At 53.2% G+C, this 12,223-nt stretch overlaps 1 protein-coding gene across 1 annotated transcript in view; it reads left to right on the forward strand.

Annotated features, from left to right (window-relative positions):
• Positions 1-2,742: 2,742 nt before the first annotated feature.
• The window catches only part of LOC144951638 (uncharacterized), a 37,861-nt gene continuing 28,380 nt past the window's right edge, over positions 2,743-12,223 (forward strand). The window contains exons 1-6 of the mRNA XM_078881928.1: positions 2,743-2,794; positions 7,884-7,961; positions 8,373-8,755; positions 8,835-9,499; positions 11,335-11,421; positions 12,102-12,158. Coding sequence (XP_078738054.1) covers positions 2,743-2,794; positions 7,884-7,961; positions 8,373-8,755; positions 8,835-9,499; positions 11,335-11,421; positions 12,102-12,158 — 1,322 coding nt within the window. The remainder of the gene's footprint in view (positions 2,795-7,883; positions 7,962-8,372; positions 8,756-8,834; positions 9,500-11,334; positions 11,422-12,101; positions 12,159-12,223) is intronic.

The raw sequence follows: 12,223 nt of genomic DNA on the forward strand, positions 1-12,223 counted from the left end.
ATAATTTTTTACCATTTTTTCTGGCAACAAAACTGAAACCTTTTTGCAATTAATCATGTTTGAATTAACCACAATACCTGCAGTCAGAATGCAAACAAAAAACACACTCGCCCTCCCCCCAAAACCATATTTCCATTTTGAAAATAAAACATGCTTCAAATCGCTTTAAACTATTGTCATTGTAGTGCGTAGGTAATGTGGCGCTACACTCTGACGTTGTAGGAGTGCTGTTATAACAATCAGTGTTCTTATAACAATTCTATATAAATTTAAAGTTGCGCATTTTGATGTGACGTCACATTTCTCAAACACCCCCCCCCCCTCATCTTCTTGGTTCTTGCGACAGACCTGTTCTTCACCTGAGGACGGCTGCTTGCGTTGTGGCCGAAACGTCGTGATAATTATTTTATTATGTTTATTTTTATTATTTTATTACTTCCCTTCTACGTGACTTTACCGAAAGAACCAAGAAGATGAATCCCTGCAGTCACGAAAGCTTTAAATCGAAACCCCCCCCCCCCTCGTCGACCCCCCCCCCCCTAGGTGCGTGACGTCATTTATGGACGGCCCCTTACGAGGCGCCCTGGCGATCATGAGTAACAATCACGTGACCTCGCGTTGGCATCAAACGGAGCGCCCTCGCCCGTCAATTACGAGCCGAGGCCACATTTTCCCGTGCTAATTGGCGTATCATGTAACACAGAATATTTGCATTGGCTTTGGATGGATGTTTTAATTATCTGAATGACGGCCAAGGCGAAGCCCCAGCAAGTGCCCGCTGACGCCACTACTGGAGCTGTAGAGATCTGCCCTCCCTCCCTCTCTCTAGATGGTATTTGGCCTCCTCCTCCAAGCCTGCCACACGTCTAGGGACGATGTGACAACAGCAATACCTCACCACACCTGGGCGCAGCATGCCCATAGACTTAACTGTGATAGCTTAACTGTGATAGACTCGTTCATACTGCTGGGCGGACAGAGGCAGGGGACACGTGTTAAGAGACTTGCAGAATTACTTCATCGGTGGATGATATGGCACGGGATCGGTGGATGATAGGGCAAGCATCGGTGGATGATAGGACACGGGATCGGTGGATGATAGGGCAAGCATCGGTGTAGGAAAGGGAAACTTCTCACGTGATGAACGCACATTTGTGTGACCCATCGACCTGAGTGCTGGTAGGGCGTTGTTGCTGCCGTAAATTCCAAATCCGTCCGTGAGTCAAAGTGAAAGTCACCCACTAGCAATTACGACGGTAACGCTGTTGCAAGAGCCGTCTGAGGGGGTTGGGGGGGCCTTGGGGGGGGGTGGGGCGGGTTGGGGAGGGTTGGGGCGGGTTGGGGGGGGGGGGTTGGGGGGGGGCTGGGGGGGGTTGGAGGGGGGTTGGGGCGGGTTGGGGGGGTTGGGGCGGGTTGGGGGGGGGGGGTTAGGGGGGGGGTTGGTGGGGGTTGGGGAGGGTTGGGGGGGTTGGGGCGGTTGGGGGGGGGGGTTAGGGGGGGGTTGGTGGGGGTTGGGGGGGTTGGGGCGGGTAGGGGGGGGGGCTGGGGTGGGGTTGGGGGGTGGTTCGGGGAGTGGGGTCGAGGTGGGATTGGGGCAGAGGTCGCAAACGGGTTTTGATTCTGTACCCGTACCCGGCCACACCAGGGTCGCAAACGGGTACCCGTACCCGTACCTGGCCGTACCCGTACCCTCAGGTGGTGGGTGTACACCCAAGAACCCATTCCAACCAAAGGTGGCCTGGTCTCAGCTAGCTGATGAAAGTTGCAAGCGAGAATTTCATCATCGCTTGCGGCTGGGGTTGGCATCGTCCCCCACTCCTCCAGATGTCGAGGGTAAATGGGCGAGGTTATGGACTGTGACTCATGCAGCTGCAATGGCTGACCTGCCTACGATCCATCCTGGGTTTAACCGGGCTGGATTGTGAGCTCACAAATCCCTGAAAGATCTGGACAAAGTCCTATCGGTGAGCTCCTCCAGCAGGCAAGGCTGCGTTGGCTGGGCCATGTAGCCCGCATGCCAAGTCACCGCATGCCTAACCATCTTTTGTTCGGCCGGATCGAGGGGGCTAAACGGGCGCGGCACGGGCTAGAGAAGGGGTGGAGTGATGTGGTACAGGAGGATGTGGAGCTGAGTGGACTTGCCGATGACTGGTACCAGCGGTGTCAAGATCGGCCTCAGTCGAGGAGGCTCGTGAAGGACGCTACTGGGCAGTTGGAGGCAGTTGCCCTCCAACAACAACGGAGGGCGGAGGAGCGACGCTCACAACAACGAGCGGAGCGCTGGGTGGCTAAAAGCACAGCAAGTTGGCACAGGTGGTGCATCAGCCAGTCATCTCAGTCATCTCAGCCAGTCGACCCGTGGCACCTGGGTCTGCCCCGTGACCTGCCAAGCGGGTGTTCGACACTTCACGTGGCCTCAAGATGCACATGGCCTGGCACAAGCGTCGTGGTGACGTCACCGCCACTTAGTGGCGAATGGCGGTTGTTGTTGTTGAGGGGGGGGGGAGTTTGGTGTGGGGGATTGCGTCACCGGTGACGTCACGAGGCCTGTTCTGCTTGGGGATGAAAAGCGAACAGCTGATCGGTGAACTCCGGCTTGGGCATTTATAAACGTTGCTTTTATTATTCTCTTTTAAAAAAACACATAACAATGCGTGCTTAAATTTGTTTACAAACAAGAAGAAGAAGAGGACGTCTTTAAAACCGTCGGAATGCGCTGAAGGAGGAGGATAAAGCCCCCTAATGTCAATGGAGGAAAAGGAGTCCCTGCAGAGGCAGATTCGCTTCCTCACAGGTACGCGTCTCGTCGCTTTCACACGTCGGTCCGGATCGTTCATTTGCGTCTCCATTCGTTGGTCGTTCGATCGTTCCCCTCTTGGTATCGCTAGCCCAGACGACAGCCGATCGCCTTCGCGGGCTGCGTGTTGAGCAGGCGACAGACTCGGCTCTTCCTAATTGTTTTCATCATCGTCGTCGTCGTAAATAGCTTCTACAGGTTATAAGACACACCCCCCTCTCCACCCACCACCCCGTTTGTGTTTTAAAGCGAAACGTGGAGAGAGTAGCGCGTCTTATAAGCCAGTAGTTGTGTACGTACAGTGGTGTACTGTACGTGTGCGTGTAAACCATCAGCGCTTGGGAGAGTGTTGCCCCCCCCCTCGTGTACCCCCCCCCCCTCGTGTACCCCCCCTCGTGTACCCCCCCTCTCGTGTACCCCCCCCCCTCGTGTACCCCCCCTCGTGTACCCCCCCTCGTGTACCCCCCCCCTCGTGTACCCCCCTCGTGTACCCCCCCCCTCGTGTACCCCCCTCGTGTACCCCCCCCCCTCGTGTACCCCCCTCGTGTACCCCCCCCCTCGTGTACCCCCCTCGTGTACCCCCCCCTCGTGTACCCCCCCCCCTCGTGTACCCCCCCTCGTGTACCCCCCCCCTCGTGTACCCCCCCTCGTGTACCCCCCCCTCGTGTACCCCCCCTCGTGTACCCCCCCCTCTCGTGTACCCCCCCCCCCCTCGTGTACCCCCCCTCGTGTACCCCCCCCCTCGTGTACCCCCCTTCGTGTACCCCCCCCCTCGTGTACCCCCCCTCGTGTACCCCCCCTCGTGTACCCCCCCCCTCTCGTGTACCCCCCCTCGTGTACCCCCCCCCTCGTGTACCCCCCTTCGTGTACCCCCCCCTCTCGTGTACCCCCCCTCGTGTACCCCCCCTCGTGTACCCCCCCCCTCTCGTGTACCCCCCCTCGTGTACCCCCCCTCGTGTACCCCCCCTCGTGTACCCCCCCCCCTCGTGTACCCCCCCCCCCCTCGTGTACCCCCCCCCCCTCGTGTACCCCCTGTTAGCGAGTCACCTTCATAGGTGACTCGCTAACAGCACTTGCCCCTACAGCCTGTTGAGGCTACACGGGGGATCTTTGTCTTTGTGGGGAGCGGTGGCGCAGTGGTTAGTGCGCTGCGTTACGAACCCAGCGACCCGAGGAGTTCGATTCCAGCTCACGGCTGTCGCCAACCCCACTGACGATGATCTGAAACGTGCCTGGGCCCTCCCCTAGGTCGGCTCGGCCTCAAATGAGTACCTGGTGCGGTTGCGTAAACATCGCCGCTGGGGAGACAAAGGCGGCCGGGCGTGGGGCTGGCCACCCACCCCCTCGTGTTACCGGGCCCGGCCTTCATAGGTGCTCGCTAACAGCACTTGCCTCTACAGTCTGTGTCATTCATTCTTGATTTGAATCTTGATCATGAGGAGGAGGAAGCCATTTATTTGGTAAAGCCCTGTGAGCCATGTGGCTCTTGAATCGGGTGCAACCGCAACAAACAAAAAAACTAAAACATGAACAAGAAAACATCTTAAAGTTACTAGGCGCAAACAGAAAAATCCAGGAAAAACCAGCAAAGTCTTCCAGAAAAAGCACCGTATGCAAGTCAAACAATAACATAAGACCATTTAGATTAAAGTTATCAGTCTAACTCTGTACTACAACAAACAAATATGGCTAAACCAAAACGTTTTCGAAATCACCAAAATAAAGCTATGCAAACAATGTCACAGTGATAATTGTTTTTTTACCCTTCTATCTGGCAACAAAACTGACACCTTTTTTTAAAAAGGAGTCATGTTTACATAGACCACAATACCTGCCAGATAGAAGGGTAAAAAACCGATTATATTTTTTACTGGCAAATGAGGTACCGATGGTGTAAATGCTTGCCCCGAGCTCTCATACTCTGATGGTGCATTGTCTTTGAGTTGTGCTCCTTTTGGCGTCATCTGGTCCAACACCATGTGAGACTAGGCTCTAAGGAAAGCTGTCTCGGGTGTGAACCAATCAACTTCAAGGACAATGCATACATTATCAGAGTTATGTTTTTTGTTTGCATTATGACCGCAGGTATTGTGGTCTATGCAAACATGACTCCTTGTAAAAAAGGTGTCAGTTTTGTTGACAGATAGAAGGGTAAAAAACCAATTATCATATTTTTTATTGGCAAATGAGGTTCCAATAATGTCACAGTGATCGTTGGCACTGATTGAAATTTAACAATAACTCTACATAACATGTACTACCAAATGTACTACCAAACAATGCGGGCACAACTAATATTTGTCTCTGTTTGTCCCTTGTGATGGTACTTTTGTTTTTTAGGATGAACTTTGAGATATATGAGGGTCTGTAATAAGGTATAGGGGCACTGACATGGGGTTAACAGGTAATGCTGTAGATTTGAAGTTTTCGTGACTGCAAGGATTTTTTGTTTTTTTTCGGTAAGGTCACGTAGGTAATTTTTTTTAAATCGGCACACTTAAGCGGTGTGTATATTCTTGGTTCTTTCGGTAAAGTCACGTAGAAGGGAAATAATAAAATAATAAAAATATAAAACAATAAAAATTCTCACGACTTTTCGACTGCAACGGATCTGATGATGATTGCTTGTGTTGCAGTCGAAACGTGAGAATTTTTATTGTTTTATATTATTTTATTTTTTCCCTTCTACGCGACTTTACCGAAAGAACCAATAATAAGGACGCTTGTGTTGCGCCCGAAACGTCGTGATTTAATTTATTAAATTTTTTTACCGACGTAACTTTACCGAAAAAACAAAGAGTATGTCTGGTATTAAAACCGTTGTTTTTTTTAAACAGATGTTTTTTTTAAACAGATGTTTTTTTTTAACATGTTTTTTTTAAACATATGTTTTTTTAAACAGATGTTTTTTTTACGCACGGTATTAGCCAAAAAATATATAAAACACGATAGGTTATATAACTTAAAATAAATTTTTAACCGATTAAAAATGAAGAGATTATTTGTTAAAATTACATTAAATGCAGTTTGGTTGTAACGACTTTGAATTGCGTAGACCGCTTACGCCGCGCGCCTCGCTCGGCCAATCGGCGCCGGCGGCTGCCACACCGCGTGACGCGGCGCGAGCCAATGGGCGCGCGCGGACATCGCCTGTCCGCGGTGGGAAATGCAATCGGGGTTCGCGTTTCTTAGGGTTCAATACTATTTTTAAAAATTTATCTTTTTTGTTGTGGCCAGAATCAAAGTGTGAACATCTTAACACCTCTTTCATTTCCAGAGAGGTTAAAAATATGATATTATGTTTTATTTTATTATTTTAATAAAATATTATTATTTTAATAAAATAAAACATAATAAAATAATATTTATAATTATTTTATTATGTTTTATTCTATTATTTAATTATTTCCATTCTACGTGACTTTACCGAAAGAACCAAGAAGAGGATTTCTACTCCTCCGCGCCCCACTGGAATGAATGTCGCTTAGCTGTTAATGCATGCATTTGGTCGAGCAATTGATATAAAAGCCTTCACAAGCTTCCTATAGTAAGTGGCTAAGTCAAGAAATTGCTGGACTTCCGTGACATTCTTTGGTGTGGGCCAGTCTTGCACACTCCGATTATTTTCTGTATCTGTAGCCACCCTCTCCTGACTGACTACGTGGCCCAAATATTTAACTTCTTTCTGCAAAATACAACACATGTGCGGTTTTAATCTCAGATTAGCCGCCTTCAAGCGGGGTAAGTACCTCATGCAAAGTGCTCCTCAAATGTGCTGGTGAACACAATAGCATCGTCGAAGTAATTCAAGCAAGCAGTCCCATTGGAAGCCAGCTAACACCGTTTCCACGAGTCTTTGGAACGTAGCTGGCAAAGCTTGGAGGCCCATCGCCAAAACGTTGAACTCAAACAGTCCCCCTGGTTAAATTTCGATTTAAAGCTTTCGTGACTGCAGGGATTCATCTTCTTGGTTCTTTCGGTAAAGTCACGTAGAATGGAAATAAAATAATAAAATAAAACAAAATGAAATATTTCTCACGACGTTTCGGCCACAACGCAAGCAGCCGTCCTCAGGTGAAGACCAGGTCTGTCGGGAAGACAGCGTCTGAATGAAACAGCGCCCTTCCCCCCCTTCCAACCCAGCTTAAATATACGCTCCAAGCATGGTGCTGTTTCATTCAGACGCTGTCTCCCCGACAGACCTGGTCTTCACCTGAGGACGGCTGCTTGCGTTGTGGCCGAAATGTCGTGAGAAGAATTTTATTATGTTTTATTTTATTATTTTATTATTTCCATTCTACGTCACTTTACCGAAAGAACCAAGAAGATGAGTCCCCCTGGTGTAACAAATGCTGTTTTATGCTTAGTGGCTTCATAAAGTGCCAGTTGCCAATATCCCCAATTTTAGTCAAGCATAGAAAAAAATAATTCGCTCCCGATAATGCACCAATAGACTCATCGATTCTTGGAAGTGGGTAAGCGTCTGCAACTGACGCTTCATTTAAGCGTCTGTTAGTCGATGCAAAAGCGTGCACTCCCATCCTGATTATGTCCGCTTCTAACATGTCTTTCACACATTCCCGGATAATTATTTTCTTCTGGGATGCTCATTCTATAAGCATTTTGCGGAATGGGTCTGCCCCCCTTCCCCCCCCCCCTCATTTAAATCACTTGCTTAATAGCATCGGCCCTTCCCAAGTCATACTTCGAATGGCTGAACACATCAGAAAATTCCGTCAGCAACCCAACGAGTGCGGCGGGCTGGTCACTCGACAACATCTCCCCCTCGTCGTTCGCTGGTGAACATGCTCCAGTCACGTTAGCGTTCTCTCCCTTTTCCACCTCCTCTACAGCTGACACGTGCGCCATCGGAGTGTGTGCATTCAACGCAACCGGTTCATCCGACGCTTTCAGCACTTGCAATACAACCGGCTGATTTCGCTTAACCACAGTGTCAGCCGCAATGAGCGGCGTGGCGAAACAGCGAGCGCAATCTCAGAGGCGCCGACACTCGCGAGCGCGGTGGAATGACCGATGCCCGCTTCAACACCGCCTGCACGTGTGCACCTCGCGCGGATATCCCCAGATGGCCGGATGAAGGGCACGACTCCCCACGAGGTGTTTCAATCCATTCCCTGGCCGTGTCGCAGCGCGGCCTTGGAAGGTGAACCGTCCAGCGAGGCCATCTAGCGCATCAACTCTTCAAGTTGTACCCGCCCTCTGTCCGCCCACTCTGCTGCGTCCACTGTGATCCGGAAAGCCTGTAGCTGCTGCCCATGTCGTGGACTTAAGGCCGGTGGTGGCGGCCTTGCCGGTTTTGGCCTTTCGACGTCCCGGCTGTTTGCGTTGTGGCCGAAACGTCGTGAGAATTATTTTATTATGTTTTATTTTTATTATTTTATTACTTCCCTTCTACGTGACTTTACCGAAAGAACCAAGAAGATACATCTCAATAGTTTACCTTGTTTTCGTTGTTTTGCAATGTTTAACTTTGTCCCATGGTGTTTTATTCCCCACCCCCACCTCCTGCAACCCCCCTCCCTCCCCCCTGCCCCCCTTCGTCCTCACCCCACAGGTCTCATCAACGCACACAGGAGTCAGCATGGAGACGCGCCACGCTGGCCGTCGGATCACCTCTCGGGCCGTGGCCTGGTCGACCCTTCGTCCTGCACGTGGACCAACCCGGCACGCGCCCGTGTTGTCTCCTCGCCACCGACCGTCGCTTCCGTTCTGCCGCCGCCGGCGCCCGGCAGGCCGAAACGACCGGCAGCGTCCGCCCGTCTCCGTCTCGGCCCCGCCACGGCCGTGACGTCGAGCGTCCCGGCGGTCCAGGCGGCGGGGGCCGTCCCGACGAACGGCTCCGGCAAAGCCGCGGCCGTGCCGCCGGGACCGCTCGGCGTGACGCTGGCGTGCCGCAGTCCGGCGGCACCGAGCGTCTGCCGCGCGCCCAGGAAGCCCGTGATTTGCGCCGACGGGCTGTCGCGCTACTCGTGGCGACGGCCCCCGTCTGTGCGCGCCGCCCCCCGCCGGCGCGAAGGCCGACGTTCCGAAGGGCTCCGCTCCGGGCCCCGCGCCGGCGTCAGTCGCGGCGGCTCGCGTCCGTGGCGGCGACAAGAAGCAGCTGCAGCAGCTGCAGCAGTTGCAGCAGTTGCAGCAGCAGGCCACGAAGCTGCGCAGCAGCACGCCGCTGTCGGCCCGCTCGAAGGCGGCCACCGCCGCCGCCGCCGGCACCAAGTACGTGTGGACGGGCGCCACCGCCGGACGCGGCGGCCCGCTCGCCGCCTCGCCTGCGTCCGGTGTTTCGCCCGGCTGGGGCTTGTCTCCCGTGATGCGGTCTCGACGGACGGACGCCGAGTCCACCGAGGTCGGTTCGGCGACGTCGTCGGCCGGCGCCACTATCGCCGCGGCGGCGGCAGCGACGGCAAAGCCGCAGAAGGGACGTCCGCCGCGATTTACGGCCGCTCCTGAAGCCGCTTCTCCCGCCGCGGTGCGTCCCGGAACCTCGCGCTACAAGTGGAAGTCGAGCGGCGGCGACGGTGGCGGCACTTTGAGAACGCCCTCGCCGTCCGCGGCCGCCGCCTGCCCCTGCGCGACGATTTTGGCCCCGGCGAGGAACCGGACGAAGTTCGTGCGGCGCAGGAGCGTGCTCTACGCCACAGCGGCCACGCCGCGCGTCACCGGGAAGGTGGCGCTCAGGACCAGGTGCGTGTAACCGCCGCTGACCCGGCTGACCCAGTGACCCGGGTCAACCTGGTCCACACCCATCCGACACGTGTATTCTCTTGAGTCTTGGCCCAACAGTCGGATGGAACAGTGGCGAAGTGGTTAGTTTTGCTGTGCTACAAAATCCACCCGCCCGATTTCGATTCTCGGTCACGCCGAACAGTCGTTGTCCTTCCCCGTTTCCGCCTCGCCAGCCCGCATAGACCAGCACGGCGAAGTATGGTCAAACAAACGCAGTCAACCCCCACGATGTGTGACAAGACGTGGGGAGGTCTTCATCCATTGGAGGATAGAGAATGGCTGGAATGAACACGTAGATAAATATATGCCCTGCGTACCTTGTGGCTCATGGACATACTAAGGGATTCATATTCTTGGTTCTTTCGGTAAAGTCACGTAGAAGGGAAATAATAAAATGATAAAAATAAAACATGATAAAATTCTCACGACGTTTCGGCCACATCGCAAGCGGCCGTCCTCAGGTGAAGAACAGAGCTGTCGGAAAGACAGCATCCTAATGAACACTGCTAAGCTTGGCAGCGTATTTTAAGCTGCCAAGCTTAGCAGTATTCATTAGGATGCTGTCTTTCCGACAGCTCTTCATTCTTCACCTGAGGACGGCTGATTGCATTGTGGCCGAAACATCGTGAGAATTTGATTGTTTTATTTTTACAATTTTATTATTTCCCTTCTACGTGACTTTACCGAAAGAACCCAGAATATGAATCCCTGCAGTCACGAAAGCTTTAAAACGAAAAATTCTAAGGGTTTTTTCTACATGGCTGGTAACGTCATCAAGAAGCTAAAACACACGCACGCGTTATACCACGCTACGTTGCGATGCGAGAGACGCTGCGTATTGCAGCTGTGATGGTTGAACGGTTAGAAAGCACCGATGATCAACCATTCATTCGTTTTTGAGCGCACGTTTTCTCTCTCCCGCCCGAGTTCGCGTGAACCTCGCTCGGTTTGAGAGGTGTGTTCACCCTCGGCTGTCACACTTCAACGGTGCGGCGTGCTTTTGCGTTTCAGAGCCCTTGCATTTCAGGGGTTGCGTGCTCGGCAACTTGGCGATTCAATAAATAAATACAGCGGGGTGGGAAAAAGCAAGAATAGTTTACATTTTTACGGTAATTATACGTCTTCCAGCGAGCGTCGCATTGCCGCTCATAACACATCATAACGCTATTCAAAACTCGCATGGTGATTCATAATGACGGTTACACCTAAGCGCTGGCGCCAATCATTTCGTGATGTACTTTTGTTTTCTAACAACATTTTGTCGTGGGTCCCCCGCCCTTCCTGCGCCCACCACCACCACGACTGCCATCGCCAAATGAGGGGGGGGGGGCCCTCGCGGACTTTATCCCACAACAGCCAACGCGCCCAAGAAGCTCAACTTGAACGGCGCCCCGGCCCAATAATAACCCCGTCGCCGAGATTAACCGGCGGTGAAATTAATGACAAATGTACCAAAAGTTTCGTGGGAGGGGTGCCGGGAGATGGGGGGGTGGTGGTGGGTTTCTTCTAACGAGGGATTCGATTTCAATCCCACCGTGGGATTTGCAGACCGGACTCTAATATTAGACAGTGCGTGCACTATTTGCCAAAATGCGCTTTGTATTTTACCCCCCACCCTCGCTTTCGCCCGCTGCCACCCCCCGCTGCCCCCTTTGCCCCCGTGACCTTAATGAGCTGCCCGACACGAACGGGCCGGCCTGGTGGGTGGGTGCCCTAGTGGCCGGGTGCCCTGGTGGCGCTAGCGACGACGCCGCCGCCGTGACAATCTCTTTCTGCTGCTGGCTTTGCCGCAGGTACAAGCTGGTGCGGCAGCCGTGGGGCCCCGTGTCCCCACGCATGCCACGGAGCGGGCCGCACGCGCGCGGAGACTTCATGATGCGGTGCGTGCCCGTCGAACGCGACGCAGGCGGCGAAAGATTCCTCCTGGCCGGAATGCCTCCACTAGAGGGGGCCCCAGACAAGAGGAAGTTTGGGCAAACTCTTCCACGCTAGGGGTGTGCGGCTGGTAGGGCTGTAGGTCGGGTAGGGGTGTAGGAGTGGTAGGCCTGGTAGTCCTGTTAGGGCTGTGGGTCGGGTAGGGGTGTAGGGGTGGTAGGCCTGGTAGGGCTGGTAGGGCTGTGGGTCTGGTAGGGGTGTAGGGGTGGTAGGGATGTGTGGAGTAGTGGGGCTAATAGGGCTGTAAGGCTGGTAGGGGTGTAGGTACACAGTGTTGGTGTACGGTGCTTTTTCTGCAATATTTTGCTGTCTTTTCTTGGATTTCCTGTTTGCACAGTTACTTTAAAATGTTTTCTTGTTCATGTTTTTGTTTTTTTGTTTGTTGCGGTTGCACCCGATTCAAGAGCCGAATGGCTCACAGGGCTATACCTAATAAATGAAACTTGAAACTTGAGGTGTGATCGGGGTGGTAGGGGTGTAGGTGTGGTAGGAGGGCGGGTGAGGTCGTAGGGCTGGTAGGTGTGGTCTGTGTGGAGGCTCTTAGAGCTGGTAGGGGCGATGAATGTTGGGAACCACGGGTTGAGAGCGAGCGGTCGAGAGTGAGCTCCGCGCGTGTCTCCCGCAGGAGGATGAGCGTCATCAAGTCGCGGCCCCAGGCCGACCTGACCCAGACGCAAAGCAGGTGCGGCTTTCCCTGTGCGCAGTGCGTGTGTGTGCTGTGTTGTGCGTGCGTGTGTGTGTGCGCGC

Source organism: Lampetra fluviatilis, chromosome 63 (assembly GCF_964198595.1).
Source record: "Lampetra fluviatilis chromosome 63, kcLamFluv1.1, whole genome shotgun sequence".
Taxonomy (NCBI): domain Eukaryota; kingdom Metazoa; phylum Chordata; class Hyperoartia; order Petromyzontiformes; family Petromyzontidae; genus Lampetra; species Lampetra fluviatilis.